The sequence below is a fragment of the Lonchura striata genome, chromosome 36, assembly GCF_050655825.1.
Source record: "Lonchura striata isolate lonStrDom1 chromosome 36, ASM5065582v1, whole genome shotgun sequence".
NCBI classification, from domain to species: Eukaryota; Metazoa; Chordata; class Aves; order Passeriformes; family Estrildidae; genus Lonchura; species Lonchura striata.
In genome coordinates, this window is record NC_140738.1 from 5730113 (window position 1) to 5746427 (window position 16315).

The 16315-nt window shown below is 51.5% G+C and overlaps 2 protein-coding genes across 2 annotated transcripts in view; one reads left to right on the plus strand and one right to left on the minus strand.

Annotated features, from left to right (window-relative positions):
- The window catches only part of LOC146764067 (uncharacterized), a 173915-nt gene that overhangs the window by 120745 nt on the left and 36855 nt on the right, over positions 1–16315 (plus strand). The window contains exon 3 of the mRNA XM_085565437.1: positions 15328–15733. Within this exon, the coding sequence (XP_085421563.1) occupies positions 15328–15733 (406 nt within the window). The remainder of the gene's footprint in view (positions 1–15327; positions 15734–16315) is intronic.
- LOC110484125 (olfactory receptor 14C36-like) lies at positions 6169–7106 on the minus strand. Its single transcript, XM_031507808.3, has one exon. It carries the CDS (start codon positions 7099–7101, stop codon positions 6169–6171), a length of 933 nt encoding a protein of 310 aa, XP_031363668.3. The 5' UTR covers positions 7102–7106.

A 16315-nucleotide genomic window follows, 5' to 3' on the forward strand; every position in this document is an offset into this window, starting at 1 on the left:
CTCTGTGGTTTCCTTTCTGTGAGACCATTGTGACACTGTGGGGCCTTGTGGAACCCAAGGGCCACTGTCACCCTGGGGGCCTCATGGAAGGAAGGGGCCACACTTCAGAAGCAAGGAGAACATTGGGACACTGCAGAGTGCCATGAAACCAAGGGAACATGGAACAGGTCTGGCTGGCTTGGCCTCCCAGGGCCACCTGACAGGTCCAGCTGATCTTGGAATGTTGAGGGCTGCCTCTCATCAGCTCCTGGAGAACTGGGGCTCTGTGTTTTCCTTCCTATGGAAAAGAACCATCCATCTTTCCAGGTGCCCATGGCCAAAATGGATACTCCTCCTGAAAACTTTCATATATGCAAGAGTAATCCCACCCAAAATCTGCCAGGACAGACAGCTCTGGCTGGCCTTGGCCTCGGGTGGTCACATCTCATCTCAAGAAAGCCCTGAGGAAAGTATTTGAAGAGGTTTGGCTGCTGGAACATCAATGAGTCTCTCATTCTCTGAAAAATGCAGATGCTCTTCTGATCCTATGTGTATTTTTTTCTCATTGTACATTATGTGTGAAAGATAATTTTCAGCAAAGAAATATTACTCTTATCACTCTCCCAGTGTTATCTGACACAAAACACCTCATCTACATATGGCTCCAGGCCACCTGTATAAGCAAACCCAAGAAAGAGTACACCAGGCATTATTGTCTCTGCTCCCATCTGTCACGTCTCCTCTGGAGCTGGAGGTGCAGCCCCAGCACTTGGGAGGGCTCAGGGGGCCACAGGCTCAGCTCCCACACAGAGAACCTGTGGACCTTGGATGATCTCCCTGCCCCTGCCCGCTCAGCCAGGCTGAGATGGACACTGATGGTTTCTGTGCCAGGCTCTCCCAGCCCAGCCCAGCTCCCTGCCAGCTCTGCCAGCTGCCCTGAGCTCTGGGCAGCACCAAGGGCCTCTCCCCAGCACAGCCCAGCCGGCTCTGGCCCCACAGCTCTGCTCAGCCCAGGCTGCTCTGGGAATGGAGCAGCTGAGGAATGGGGACACATCCAGGGGTGTCCCCAGGGCTCAGGACTGGGGCCAGGTCAGTGAAATCTCTTTTTTGTTGATCTGGATGAGGCCATTGAGGGCACCCTCAGTCAGTTCCAGGTGAGCCCAGGCTGGGTGGGAGTGTGGCTGTGCTGGAGGGCAGGAAGCTCTGCAGAGGGATCTGGACAGGCTGGAGCCATGGGCCCAGGACAATGGGATGAGGTTCACCAAGGCCAAGGGCCGGGTCCTGCCCTGGGCTCACAACCACCCCAAATCCCTGGCCGTGTTCTGCCCCTGATCCCCACAGCCTGTCCTGTTTCCTTCATCCCTGCATTGCCAGGGACTTTCTGGGACAAGGGAGATCTGCTCTGGCTATGGAGGGAGGGCACAACCACAACTCATCAGGTTTGTGTCCTTTGGGGGTCAGGAACTGGTGAGACTCAGAGGCACAGAAAGTTTCTCTTCATGGCTGACAGACCATGGATGAACAGGACACTATTTAATAACAATCACGCTCTTCCCTGAGCTATTTGCTACGTCCCAGCAGTGCCTGATGAGTCCACCATTCACAAGTGATTTCCATACTAAAAGTGATTTTAGACAAAAGTGGTTCTCTGATAGATATAAACACAGTTAAGTTCTTGCATCAGGATTCTCATCCTGAAGTGGGGGCAAAACAGCTCAAACAATTCCTGATGTGCAAAGCTGTCAGTGGTGGATGGAGAAGGGAGGTCAGGCTGCTTTTGGTGTTGAGGAAATGCTGAAATCAGCCTGACTCGTTTCATCTCCTCCTGGCCTGGCTGATCTCCCCTTCCTCCCATTGGATTTTGTCTCCCACCAGGCCCCCAGTGAAGAGCCTGGCTCTGTGTTCTCCATCCCCTCCTCGCTGGCACTGCCAGGCTGGGATGAGGAGCCCCTCAGCCTTCCCTGCTCAGGCTGGACAAGCCCAGCTCCCTCAGCCTCTGCTCACAGCCCAAGGGCTCCAGCCCCACCTTGGAGGCTCTTCCCTAACCCTGCTCCAGCTGCCAGACATCTTTCCTGCCCTGGGGAACCCAACCCAGGCCACAGGACCTGGATAATCCACGTCCTTGATGTCCTGGTCACACAGCCCTGGCCCCTTGCCCTCATGTCAGGCTCTGGGGTGGATCCTGTGGAACATCCTTTGGTGGAGGCTGTGGCTCCAGGGGGACTGGGGGGATACTGGGGGACAGGGACCCCACTGGGCATGAACAGCATTGGACTTGTTGGGAGAAACTGTGAGGGGGAGCTGGGGCGGAGTGACCAACCCAGTGACCTCACAGAGCCCACCTGGGACGTCACACAGCCCCTCTGGGATGTCACAGAGCCCCTCTGGGATGTCACACAGCCTCTCTGAGATGTCACAGCCCATTCTGTAATGTCACACAGCTGGTCTCTGATGTCACAGCCAACTCTGTGATGTCACAGTCTGCTCTGCAATTTCAAAGCTCTGTCCTGTGATGTCAAAGCCTGCTCTGCAATGTCACAGAGATGGCCTATGATGTCATAACTTCTTGATGGTCTCACATAAACCACTCTATGATGTCATGGACCATTCTGTCATAGATTACTCATGAGATGTCATAGCCCACTCTTTGACCTCATATGACCAGATGATAAATTGTCTTCACCAGGTGAGCTGACACCTGGAGCTTGTTCTCCAAAACCCCAGGCCTATGGAAACCACACAATGCCCATTGTGGGAGAAGGGGAACTGGAAGTTCACCAGCCTCAGTGTCCTGCCAGCTCAGCCCGGCCCACGGGAACATTGGGGTTCACGACCACCAGAAACCACCAGAGAGACCCCCAGGACAGAAGAACACATGGGTAAAGGGGAGGGGAAATATGTTAATGATTCTGGGCAAATGATTATCAGATGTGTGTTTAGTCCAGCACAATCAATGAATATGTGTGCAAAATACAGAATATGAACAGAAACTTTCCTGTACCCAGCATGCTCAGCTTCGGGAGGAGCTATCCCCCGTGCATCCAGCTGAATAAAGAATGCTGCTTCTTAATGCTGCACTGGTGTTAAGGAGTTTTCTGTTTTACTGAATTTTTGGTAACACTCCACTCCCAAGGAAAGCTCTGTCTGCTGCTGTTCACAACCAGAGAAGGGCTGGTGGCAGATGTGGGGTTTGGAGGCTGCCTGGGGCACAGTGACCATAAAATAATCAAGTTTTCAATGATCTGTGACAGAAGGAGGGGCAGCAACAAAACTTCCACACTGGAATTAGGAAGGGCAGCCTTGGGCCTATTTAGGATGCAGATTTGGGGAGTACCAAATCAGGTACTGATTTTTTAAGGGAAACAGCCTTTAAAAATAAAGGGGTTCAGGAAGGATGGACACAGTTCCAGAAAGTAATCTTATGGGGGAAGGAGCAGCCTGTCCCAGTGTTGGAAAAGACGAGTTGGTGAGGAAATTTACTGTCCTGGCTGCCCATAGAGTTTTTGTGGTAATTCAGGGGGAAAAGGTACTGTCAACTTAGCAAGTGTTTAAGGGTGTTGTTAGGTCATTCAGAAAAAAAGGAATGAGATGAAAGCTCGATTAGAACTTAACCTGGCCACTTCTGTAAAAAGAACAAAAAATGTTTTTATAAAAAAAATTATAGCAAACGGAAGGAGAAGTTCTACTCTTTATTGATTCAGTGGAGAATATAGTAACTGAAGATAAGGAAAAGGCCAAACTACTTAACACCTTGTTTGTCGCAATTTTCAACATATGAACAAGTTGTCCTCAGGACAAGAGTTCTCCTGAGCTGGTAGATGGGCACAGGGAGCAGAACAGCTCCCTGTAATCCAGGTGGAAGCAGCTGCTGACCTGCTGAGCCACTCAGATGCTCACAGGTGGATGGGATCAGATGGGATCCATCCTAGGGGGATGAGGGAGCTGGTGGATGAGCTCCCCAAGCAGCTCCCCATCATTTACCATCAGTCCTGGCTCACCAGGGAGGTCCCAGAGCACTGGAGGTGCCAGTGTGAGCCCATCCCCAAGAAGGGCTGGAAGGAGGATCTGGGGAGCTCCAGGCCTGTCAGCCTGACCTCGGTGCCCGGCAAGGTTATGGAACAGATCACCTTGAGAGCCACCACAGGGCACCCACAGGATGGCCGAGGGGTCAGAGCCACCCAGCGTGGATTTAAGAGGGGCAGGTCCTGCCTGAGCAACCTGATCTCCTTTTATAACCAGGTGACCCACCTGTGGATGTGGGAAAGGCTGTGGATGTTCCATCTGGACTTCAGCAAAGCCTTGGACACTGTCTCTGACAGCATTCCCTGGAAAAGCTGCAGCCCACGGCTTGGGCAGGTTCCCTCCTGGCTGGGAGATGGAAGAGCTGGCTGGAGGCTGGGCCCAGAGAGGGGTGGGGATGGTGCTGCACCCAGCTGGTGTCCAGTCCCTGGTGCTGTCCCCAGGGATCTGTGTTGGGCCCAGTCCTGTTTAACATCTTCACCGATGATCTGGGTGAGGGGATCGAGCCCACCATCCCCAGATTTGCAGGTGACACCAAGCTGGGTGTGAGTGTGGATCTGCTGGAGGGCAGGACAAGAAGACACAGCCTCCAGCTGCACCAGGAGAGGTTTAGTCTGGACACCAGGAAGAAGTTCTTCACAGAAAGGGTGAGTGGGCATTGGAATGGGCAGGCCAGGGGGGAGGTGGCAGAGTCACTGTCCCTCTCCAGTGACACTCAGTGGCATGGTCTGGGTGACAAGGCAGTATTAGGGCATTGGTTGGACTTGATGAGCCCAAAGGTCTTTTCCAGCCTATTTGATTCTGTCATTCTGTGATGACTGGGACACTCTGGGGCCATTGTGACACTGCAGGGCCTCGTGGAACTAAGAGGACCATGGTGACACTGTGCAGCCCCATAGAACCAGGATTCCATTGTGGTGCTCTGGGGCCAAATGGAACCAGGGAGTCCCTGTGACACTGGGTCCTGGTGGAACCACAGAGGCCATGGTGACACTGCGGGGCCTCGTGTGACCGAGGGGTTTCACCACTGTGACACTGACAAACCAAGGAGAGCATTGGGAGAGTCCAGGGCCCAGGGGAACCAAGGGGCCCTTCTGACACTGCGGGGCCTCATGGAACCAAGGGGACATTGTGACACTGCAGGACCTTGTGTAACCAAGGGGCCACTGTGACACTCTGGGGCCTCAGGGTATCTGGAAGGCCCTTGTGACACTGTGTGGCCTCGTGGAAACAAGGAGTCCATTGTGACACTGAGGGGACTTGTGGAAACACAGAGAGCACAGTGACAGTGTGGGACCTCATGTGACCATGGGGCCTTTGTGACACCCTGGGGCCCAATGGGACCAAGGGGCCACTGTGAAACTGCGGCACCAAGGAGAACATTGTGACACTGTGAAGCCCCATGGAACCAAAGAGTCCATAGTCACATTTTGGGGCCCATGGAACCAAGGAGACCAGTGTGACAGTGCAGGGCCTGGTGCAACAAAGGGACATTGTGACACTGAGGGGCCCCTTGAAACCAAGGACATCTTTGCAGATGACACCAAGCTGGATGTGAGTGTTGATCTGCTGGAGGGCAGGAGGGATCTGCTCAGGGCCCTGGACAGGCTGGATCCAGGGCCCAAATCCAACAATGTGAGGTTTAAGAAGTCCAAGTGCCGGGTCCTGCACTTTGGCCACAACAACCCCTGCAGTGCTACAGGCTGGGGACAGAGGGGCTGGACAGCAGCCAGGCAGAAAGGGACCTGCAGGGACTGATGGACAGCAGGCTGGACATGAGCCAGCAGTGTGCCCAGGTGGCCAAGAATGCCAATGGCTCCTGGCCTGGATCAGGAATGGTGTGGCCAGCAGGAGCGGAGCTGCTGTGCCAGCCCTGATCTGCTCCAGCTCTGCACACAGACATTGCTGCTGCAGCTCCAGAGAAGGCAACAAAAGGGCATCTCTGAAGAAAAGTCTGCTGGGAGATCCTTTAGTTACTTAAAAGCCACCAAGTCTGTGGGTGACAGTAAACTTGGAAAGAAACAAAAGGAAAAATGGCACAAACGGTGACATTTCTTTGTGAATAATATTACAACGTAAAACAAAGAAAAAGAACCTCCAAAAGGAAGCCAACAAGAAGTATCAAAGATGACATTTATTAGAAGTGATTTCTGGAAATTGGCCAGCAGTTTAATGTCCCTGAAAGCATCCAGTCATCAGCCTCTTCACTGCAGCCTTGAGCTCCTGGTTCCTCAGGCTGTAGATGAGGGGGTTCAGAGCTGGAGGCACCACCAAGTACAGAACTGACACGGACAGATCCAGGGATGGGGAGGAGAGGGAGGGGGGCTTCAGGTGAGCAAATGCTGCAGTGCTGACAAATAGGGAGACCACAGCCAGGTGAGGGAGGCAGGTGGAAAAAGCTTTGTGCCGTCCCTGCTCAGAGGGGATCCTCAGCACAGCCCTGAAGATCTGCACATAGGAGAAAACAATGAACACAAAACAACCAAATCCTAAACAGGCAGTAACTGCAATAAACCCAAGTTCCCTGAGATAGGATTTGGAGCAGGAGAGCTTGAGGATCTGGGGGATTTCACAGAAGTATTGTCCCAGGGCATTGCCATGGCACAAGGGCAGGGAAAATGTATTGGCTGTGTGCAGCAGAGCATTGAGAAAGCCACTGGCCCAGGCAGCTGCTGCCATGTGGGCACAAGCTCTGCTGCCCAGGAGGGTCCCGTAGTGCAGGGGTTTGCAGATGGACACGTAGCGGTCGTAGCACATGATGGTCAGGAGATAGAATTCTGCTGAGATGAAGAACATAACGAAAAAGATCTGTGCAGCACATCCTGAGTAGGAGATGGTGCTGGTGTCCCAGAGGGAATTGTGCATGGCTTTGGGGACAGTGGTGCAGATGGAGCCCAGGTCGCTGAGGGCCAGGTTGAGCAGGAAGAAGAACATGGGCGTGTGCAGGTGGTGGCCGCAGGCTACGGCGCTGATGATGAGGCCGTTGCCCAGGAGGGCAGCCAGGGAGATGCCCAGGAAGAGGCAGAAGTGCAGGAGCTGCAGCTGCCGCGTGTCTGCCAGTGCCAGCAGGAGGAAGTGGCTGATGGAGCTGCTGTTGGACATTTGCTGTGGCTGCACATGGGCACCTGTTCATGGAGAAAGGACAGGGACAAGTCAGGAGAGGCTGCTCGGAGCCAAACCTGGGCCATTCCCTGCAGACTGTCCTGCTGGAACTCACCCACCCTTGTTCCTGCTCTGGGAAAACCTTCACCCAGCTATGTGTGGGAACTGTCAAGGAGCCATTCCTGCCTCGCTGTCATGGGTTTGTGGCCATGTTGAAGAGGGAAAAGGCTGGATATTCAGGATTTTTCAGGGGAATCGCTTCTAAATGCAGAAAGTCTTGGTGCCATCTGCGCTTCCAGGTCTAAAGGATGGCAGGAGTTGTTTTTAGGAATTGTTTTCCTACCCACTCACCATTCCTGGCTCTCTGAGGTCAGAAATCCCCAGCATTCCTGTTGCACTCAGAGTTTGCCACTGATAGATGTGAGAGGCAAAGGATTCCTTGTGGCTGAGGGAAGGTGAGGGTCTGGATGGGCTTGTTCCCCCAGCACTGCTCTGTTCAGCCCCCTCTGCTTCCCTGAGCATCTCCCTGGGCCTGAACATCCTCTCCTGAGAGGTGCCTTGAGACTGACCAGCCAAAGTCACAGTTATGGAGTCTCTGTAAATTTTCAAACATTCCTTTAATGATCCTGTGTGTCCCTTTCAACTCAGAATATTCTTTAATTCTGGGATTACAATTCCTGTTCTGCTTCTCTCATCCACTTGTGTCTGTAATCAAAAGAGAAAAAAACCTCCTTGCAAAAGTGTTATAACAGTAAGTTAAAAAGCAGACCTTTATTGTAAGCTTCCAGTGGGGATGGGGCACACCCAGCCACTGATTTCAACAATTTATTAAGTTTGATTAAGTAGGATATTTAACAGGGGAATCCAGAAGAAGATTCCGTTGCCCCAGTAGCCCACCAATAGGTCAACCCATTGGAGTAGGTCCAAGGGCTTCTTTGCCCCAATTTTTGTTATGACTGCTCACATTCCGGTCACAATGCAAAATGTTCTTCTTTCAGGACTGCTTCTTGATAATAAGACTATACAGTATTTCAGGAATGTATTTAGATAGTCAGCTTATTGTTCTAAAATCTAAGAGCAAGGTTAGGAAATGTACTAGAGTTAATTAAGGATTATAGTGATAGAAGTATATAATAGAAGCTTAAAAGAGTTAATTAAGAGTTTAATAGAATAAAAAAAGGATTATAATTTTAAAGGTATATAATAGTTCTTTACATAGCTATGGCTATATGAAAAATGTATAAATAGCAAAAATCTTTCTGTCAGCAACCTCGTCTTTCCCATGCTTCTACGAGCAGGAAATTGAAAACACTCTCAGGGAAGCTCCTGATATTTACAGCAATCCCATCATACCTTCTTTGGGAAGTGTCCTCCGGAGCTGTGCCCAGGCTGGTCTGGAGCTGGGAGCAGCCCTGCCCCAGCCAGCCCCTCTCAGCAGCAGCACCTGCCCTGCTCAGGGTGGCTCCTTCCCCCCACAGCTCCTGGCCAGCGCTGGGAGCAGCTCCAGGGCCGGCTGAGAGCTGTCCCTGGCAGGCAGCAGAGTCCCTGGCCCAGCACAGCGCCCTGGGCTGCAGGACCCTGCTCTGCAGGACAGCCCTGGGCACCCCTGGCTGCTCTGCACAGGAGATGAGCAGAGAATGCACTCACAGGCTCTGTGGGCATTGGGATGTTCCAGCTTTAGGAGATCTCTCCAGGAGCTACAGCTGCATTGTCCTGCAGCCAGAGGTTCCTGTGCCAAGGGCTGGCAGTGATTCTGCCCCAGGCACTTCTCAGCCCCTTCCCAGCCCTGACTGATTGAAGCTCTCTGTGCCTCTGTGCTGTGCCCGGGCTGGCTGCAGGCAGTGCCCCAGCCCTGCTGGGCTGGCAGAAGAGCTGCTCAGCAAGAGAAATGTGCTTTTGAAGCTCTGCTTGGTTACCAGGATCACCCTTGGTGCCAGAAGCCCGGCCCAGCTCAGCAGCACAGACACAGCACAAGGACTTTAATGACCCTCTGGGGCTTTGTGCTCAGGCCCTGAACATCAGGCCCTGAGAGGGAGCTGCAGAAACCTCTCCAGAACTCCAAGTCAGAATCCAACTCCAAAGTTTCTTTGACTTTTAATGGGTCCCACTGAGGGACACGACTGAGAAAGTGTCCCAGGCCCCAGGCAGAGCAGAGAACTGGAGGCACTGATGGCAGGTGGGGACAAAGAGAAGCCAAGTCTTGGTGCCCTGGGGCACAGCAGGGTCTGTGCCACCAAGGGCTGTGAGGAGACACCTTGTCCTGAGGCCCTGGGGCCTCCTGGCACAGCCCCAGCCAGGCTGGGCACTGTCACTCCCTGGTCCTGCCCTCAGCATCCCCCCCTAGCCCGCATCCCAGTGGCCTCAAGGATCTGCTGGAAGGAGTCCCTGGGGAGCCTTGGTCAGGAATGGCCCTGGGGGCTCCTTCATGCTCCCAGGGACTGCAGGTTTTTCAAAGGACTTTGGCTTTTGCTTTTGCTTTGGAGCCTCTCAGAAGTTTCTGCAATCCTGGCCTCCAATATTCTGCATTAATTAGTCCCTGGAGAGGCTTTGTCAGAAACAACACTCAGTGGGGCTCATTAATGCTTCAAGGTATTTCAGTTCTTTAGAGGTACTTGGTGTTTCCCTTTTGCTACAGACTGTGAGAGGTTTGTGGAATCATGGCCCAAATTATCTGTTATAAGAGTCCCTTGAGAGCTTTCTACTGACACTCAGTGGGGCTCATGAATACTTTGAGATTCTTAACTTTTGTAAGGTACTTTGGATTTTCCTTTCCACATTGAGAGTTCTTTGTGCCATTTTGAGTCTCTGAGAGGTTTTTGTGCCATCCTGGCCTCCAGTTCTCCCCTCCAAGGAGTCCATGAGGAGCCTTTGTTGGGGATGGACCTCAGTGGGTCCCATTAATGTTTTGAGACACGTTGGGTGCTTTTTCTGGCTCTGACTCCTGTAAAGGCTTGTGCAATCTTCTCTCAGGCCCTGAGGTTCCAGGTCTCAGCTCCAAATGCGCCACGGGGCTCATTAGGATCAAGCAAGTCCTGACAAACCATGACTTAGCTTTGAATTTCCTCTTGTATGGGGCAGTTCATCAGGAAATTTTCTGTAGTGATTTTGGTTCACCAATTTGAGATTTCTCAGCAAATGCATCAATTAGTGTGGTAGGTTCTGTGTTGGCTAATTACCAGTTCACTCACTAGAATATACTTACTAATTTCCTGCTGTGAGATAGGATTAGGAGAAAGGCAAAGTGGCCTCAAACTTTACAAGTATAAAGAAAAATTTATTAACAGTAACTAAAAGCAAGAGTAATAAGGATCAGAACAAAACTTTCAGAACACATCCCCTCTCCCTACAAACTCTTCTTTCTTACTAACAATGTAAAGAGACAAAACCTATTTTTCAGTCAGTTTTCTACCTCTATAATAGTCATTCTTCAGTTCATTTACGGAGGGAAGTTCCTCTTGGAGAGGAGAGGAGAGGAGAGGAGAGGAGAGGAGAGGAGAGGAGAGGAGAGGAGAGGAGAGGAGAGGAGAGGAGAGGAGAGGAGAGGAGAGGAGAGGAGAGGAGAGGAGAGGAGAGGAGAGGAGAGGAGAGGAGAGGAGAGGAGAGGAGAGGAGAGGAGAGGAGAGGAGAGGAGAGGAGAGGAGAGGAGAGGAGAGGAGAGGAGAGGAGAGGAGAGGAGAGGAGAGGAGAGGAGAGGAGAGGAGAGGAGAGGAGAGGAGAGGAGAGGAGAGGAGAGGAGAGGCAGTGGCTCCTCTGAGCCTAAGCCAGCCAGACCTGTTTCCCCTGGCAACTCTTGTAATGGAGTAATCCTTGGATATATGGAATTTGGGATGAAGTATCTCAGTTTTGACCATGGACACCTTGAGAAGAAAGAAGGTTCTTTTCCATTAGAAGGAAAGCACTGAGCTCCAGTGTTTTAAAAGCAGATGAGAAGATGCCCCCAAGAGGCCAAAGGCAGCCAGACCTGTCCATCCTGGCAGCTGGCACTTGGGTGCAATCCTTGGATGTACAGAGTTTTGGAGGTGGAATCCCAGTTTTAGCCATGGGTGCCTGGACAGGAAGAAGAGTTCTTTTCATTAGGAAGGAAAACACAGAGCCCCAGTGTTTCAGAGGTACATGAGTGCCAGCCCTCAGGAAGCCAAGGCCAGCCAGACTTGTGATTCCTGGCATCATTTATCTAGGAGCTATTCTTGTATATAGGGAATTTGGGAGGCAGATCCCAAATTTTGGCCATGGGTGCCTGATCGAGATGGAAGGTTTTTAAGCAAGAAAAGCATATGGTCCCCGTGTCAGAAAGGCAGGTGAGAGGTGGCCCCTGGGTGGCCAAGGCAGCCAGACCTGTTTCTCTTGGCAGATTTCACTGGGGAACAATCTTTGCATATAAGGAAATTTAGAGAAGGAATCCTAGTTTTGGCTATAGGCCCCTGGAGGAGAAGGACAGTTCTCTCCCATGGGATGAGGAAGCAAGGAGTCAGTTGTGACCCTGGGGACCCACGGAACCAAGGGGCCATGGTGACACAGCAGGGCCACGTGGATCCAGTGGCCCATTGTGACACTGTGGATCCAAGGAGACCATGGAGACACCCCCAGAACCTCATGGAACCAAGGAGTCCATGGTGACCCAGCGGGGCTGCATGGAGCCAATGGTCCATGGTGACACTGCCCATCCAAGGAGGCCATTTGGACACTGTGGAAGCTCATGGAGTGAGGTGGCCATTGTGACACTGAAGAACTTCATGACACCAAATATCCATGGGGACACAGCAGGACATCATGGAACCCAGGAACTGCTGTTGGCAGTGTGGAAACTCCTGGAACCAGGGGCTGTTGTGGCACTGCAGCACCAACCCAGCTGCTGCACCTTGTCCCCTGCCCTGCACAGCTCCTTGGGAGGCATGGCAGGAGCAGCACCCTGGGAGCCTCGAGAATGCCCCTCTGAGATCCATGGCACACACTCCCAGGGGCTGGAATTCCAGTTCCCAGCCAGGAAAAGATGTTCCTGACCTTGAAGGCAAAGCTCTTATGGAAGAGCCAAAAGCCAAGTGGAGCAAGATCCTACAGTGACATTTCACTGCCAGCCATCATAACTTCACCCATGGTTGTTGTAGCTCCTGCACTGGGAATTAAATCAGGGCAGGGTGTTTCATGAGAGCTGCCCTGGTTTAAGGGAGACACTGAGAGAGAAACAGAGCAGGCAAAGGAAGGCAGGAGAGAAAGGAGGTGTTTTGGTTTGGAATGACAGGTGTCTGCTAAGGAGGGCAGAAGCCTCCCCTGAAATGGAAAAATGTAGACTCTTTCTGAATTGGTATAAATTTGAAATTAAGGGGGGCTCTCAGGTGAAAATATGGGAGCAGGAATAACAGCTTTTTATTAGGGAAGAAAATGAAAATATGAATAATGCAGTGAGCCAAAACAACACTGAGAGAGCCAGAATACAACCTGACACCCTGTTGGACAGGGTGTTGGCCACAGTCCAATTGGAATTGTGGCTGCAGTCCTCAAGGAGTGTCAGGTGTGGTTCTGTTGGAGTAGTGATCCTATAGGAAAGGGTGTCCTCCTCTGAAGAGGAAGAGGCAGCTGTTCCTCTGGGAAAATCCAGCCCAGAAAAGCTGTGTTGGTGGGCCAGAATCTCAAGACTAGATGCAGGTAGGAATGCTTGACTCCTCCCTCTGGGCAGAACATCTCACAATGGGATATTACAGTTCTTATCAGTCATGCAGTGACATTCAATAGCCCATTATCAGCAGCCGTCTACCCTGAGGGAGGATTGATTGTGGAAGAGATAAGGAAAAACTGCCCACTTAACACAGGACAACTGCCATACAGATGGCAAATAGAACACATCTTGCTTTTCAGTCTGGGACTGGAGGTCACAAAATCAGCTGAGAAGGCGGCACTCTGAGAAGCAAACCAGAGCTGACAGAAAAGGAATGGGACAGAAATCAATAATTCTGATAGTTTTATTTATTATCAAAATAAATCACAACCACCCAGCCCCACACAATCCTGACCCCACAACCTCAAATTTGGATCTCATTTCTCCCAATCGCCTTCCAACCCCATCTCACCCTGGAGGCTGTGGAATTGAGTAATTTTGGCTTAGGGCTGAGGTGGGAACCAGCCATTTTGAGGTGGGATTGAGCAATTTTGGGGTTAGATTGAGGGGTTTCCAGTGGAATTGAGTCATTTTGAGGTGAGAGACAAATCCACCTTGGCTTTTGGAGTGCAAAGATACGGAGAATACTACCAGATATCCCCCAAGAACTCACAAATCCTCCAGAATATGTTCCCAAACAATATATTCCACCTCAAACACCTCATAATTGGTGTGACTATTGACATCTCTGGTCAATAATAATTTTAGTCATTTTCCAAATGTTTTTAAGTGATAAAGACAAATTGGAAGAAAATTAGGGCCAAACCAAAACCAGAGACCCTTGAGCATCCTCTGAGCACTGGAAAAAACAAACTCAGCAGAAATTAAACTTAACCCTCCATAAAATGCCTTGAGGAAGATTTGCTCTTCCCACAAGTCACTTGTGATGAAAACGCAAACAAATCCCAATCATTAATAAACTAACAACAGAAGCAATTCTCTGGAAATTCCAAATTTCATCAGTTCCAACACAGCTCCAACTCAGATGCTGACAGGTTCCAAAAAAAGAAACATGGAAATTTGTCCCAATACAGATTATTAAAAGGAAGGGAAAGCTCCGTGTAGCTGTAACAAAGGTGACAGGGACAAAGAAAATAATGATTCTTCCCCCAAGCCTCTGAATTCAGGAGTTATTTGGGAATTTAGCTACTTGAGCTGGGCTTCTTGTAGGACTTTAGTGGCCTTGTGTTCCTCACTTTGGGGTGAATGATCCTTGTCAGTCTTGCTGGTATGATTTGCTCCCTTTCTTCCAGTGATTTTAACAAACTTAAGAGAGAGATGGAAAGAAGGAGAAAAGGGGGGAGAGCAAGGGAGTGACAGGGACAGAGATGTCCCCTGGGGCAGGGCAAGTGTGACATTGTCCCCTGTGTGCGTGGCCTTCCCAGGGTGGGGGTTTTACACCGGAGCCAGTTTGGGTAAGGGGGGTGGTGTTCACCCCCCACCCCGAGCAGGGATTGCCTCACTGTTTCAGGTTACAATGTCAGATGTAGCCAAAAGTGTTTTCAGTCCCCATCTCCATAAACTGTTATCAACAGGTGGGGCAGTGTTCTTTATCTCTTCCATGGCTCAGCCCTGATAACGCCCTCCAGGGTCCATCTTCTCTTAATGGGCCATTGAGTGTCACTGCAGCACTGATAAAATTACATCATCCCATTGTGGGATGCTATGCCCAGGGGGAGGAACCAAGCATTTCTACCTGGATATAATCTCACCATTTGCAACACCACAACCACCTTGCCTACTGCATTCCCAGAGGACAAGAGCTCCATAAGCACCACTGGACCTTCAGAGGAAGACCAGACCCTTCTACAGGATCACTGCTTTGACAGAATCACGTTCATCACTCCAGCCGGACTGCAGCCACCATTTCATCAGCCTGCTACCACCACCCTGAGCAACGGGGTGTCAGGTTATATCCTGACTCTGTCAGATTAAGCCAGTGTTTCTGTATCATTGTTTGGATCTTAATTTTCTTATTCAATTATTCTGGCTTAGACTCTCCCCCTGGTTTGCCTTCAAACTAGTAAAAAACTCACTGTGCTCATCCCTTGTTTTCCTCCCAAAACAGGATTTCCCATACCCAAACATTCGCCAGATGGAGGGGAAGGTTGTGAGGAAGAGGAAGATGCCCTGGTGCACCTAGGCAGGTGAGGAGGAAGTCAGTGCCCCTTTCCCCCTCTCTCCTGCTCCATCTCCCAGCCCAGCCTGGACCCCGGCTGCAGGACAGCCCCGCTGCCGGTGCCCTCCTGCCAGGGACGCACTGGGGGGATCTCCTTGCCCTTCCCTCTGGCACGGAGGCAAATCCCATCCTCTCCTTGTCCTTTTTAGCTCAGAGCAGGAGCTGAGAATGGAGACCAGGAAGGACAAATCCCTGCAGCAGAACCTCATGGAAGAGGCCGTTTTGAGCAACTCCACAGCGCAGGAATCCAACAGGGAGGAAAATCCCTGGAGATCCCACAGGAGGAGGGGCTGCAAGCCCAGCCCAGGATGCTCTGAGAAAGAAAGACCCACTCTGGGTCAGGAAGGTGGACAGAGCTTCAGCCAGGTCTTGGAGCTGGAGCTCCATGAGCAGCTTCACCATGGGGAGAAGCCCTACAAGTGCTTGGAGTGTGGGAAGAGCTTCAGGCAGAGCAACAATCTGAAACGACACCAGATGATCCACACTGGGGAATGGCCCTACGAGTGTGGGAAGTGTGGGAAGGGATTCAGCTGCAGCTCCAACCTTGTCATCCATCAGCGCATCCACACTGGGGAGAGGCCCTACGAGTGTCCCCAGTGTGGGAAGGGGTTTCACACCAGCTCCAATCTCGTCCTCCATGAGCGGATCCACACTGAGGAGAGGCCCTTCCGCTGCTCCGACTGCGGGAAGGGCTTCAAGCGCACCTCCCACCTCATCACCCACCGGCGCATCCACACCGGGGAGAGGCCATACGAGTGTCCCCAGTGTGGGAAGAGCTTCACCCAGAGCTCTCACTTGACCAGGCACCAATGGACGCACTGGTGAGGAAAGCCCTGTGAGTGCCCCAACTGCAGGAGGAGCTTTGTGCACCACTCCAGCTTCATTCCCCATTAAAAAACCCACATTGGGAAGATCCCTGGTGATCCCTGTTCCCTGTGATCCATGCTGGGAAGACACCTGTACCTTCTCCTGCCCCTGCCAATGACCTGATGTGGGATTGGAGAACATGAGGGTCTGGCCATGGCCCTGTCACTACATTCACTCCCACCTCAGGTCAGTGCCAGGGGCAGGAAAGGGACTCTCTCTCTCTTCCCCTGAGGAGAAGGGTGTCCTTTCCCGACAGGAGGAAATACATGGCCAGGAAAAGACAGTCATTGATGTTGAAATTTTCCCTGTAAATAGTTTTTCTTATCCCTTCTGTTGTCAATATTTTTTCTGTTCCTGTTTGTTCTTTATCTCGTTGCTGTTCCCAGTAAATTGTTCTTTTCCCATCCCGGGATCTTTGCCTTTTGTGCTTTCCATGGGAGGCGGGAGGGCAGCCAGCGGCAGCGCGGTTTTAGCTGAAGCAGGAAATTCCTGAAGCCCGGCGTGTGGAAACCGAG

Bases quoted from the DNA above. Each gene is read 5' to 3' on its own strand.
- LOC110484125 (XM_031507808.3), bottom strand. From the start codon at position 7,101: ATGTCCAACAGCAGCTCCATCAGCCACTTCCTCCTGCTGGCACTGGCA.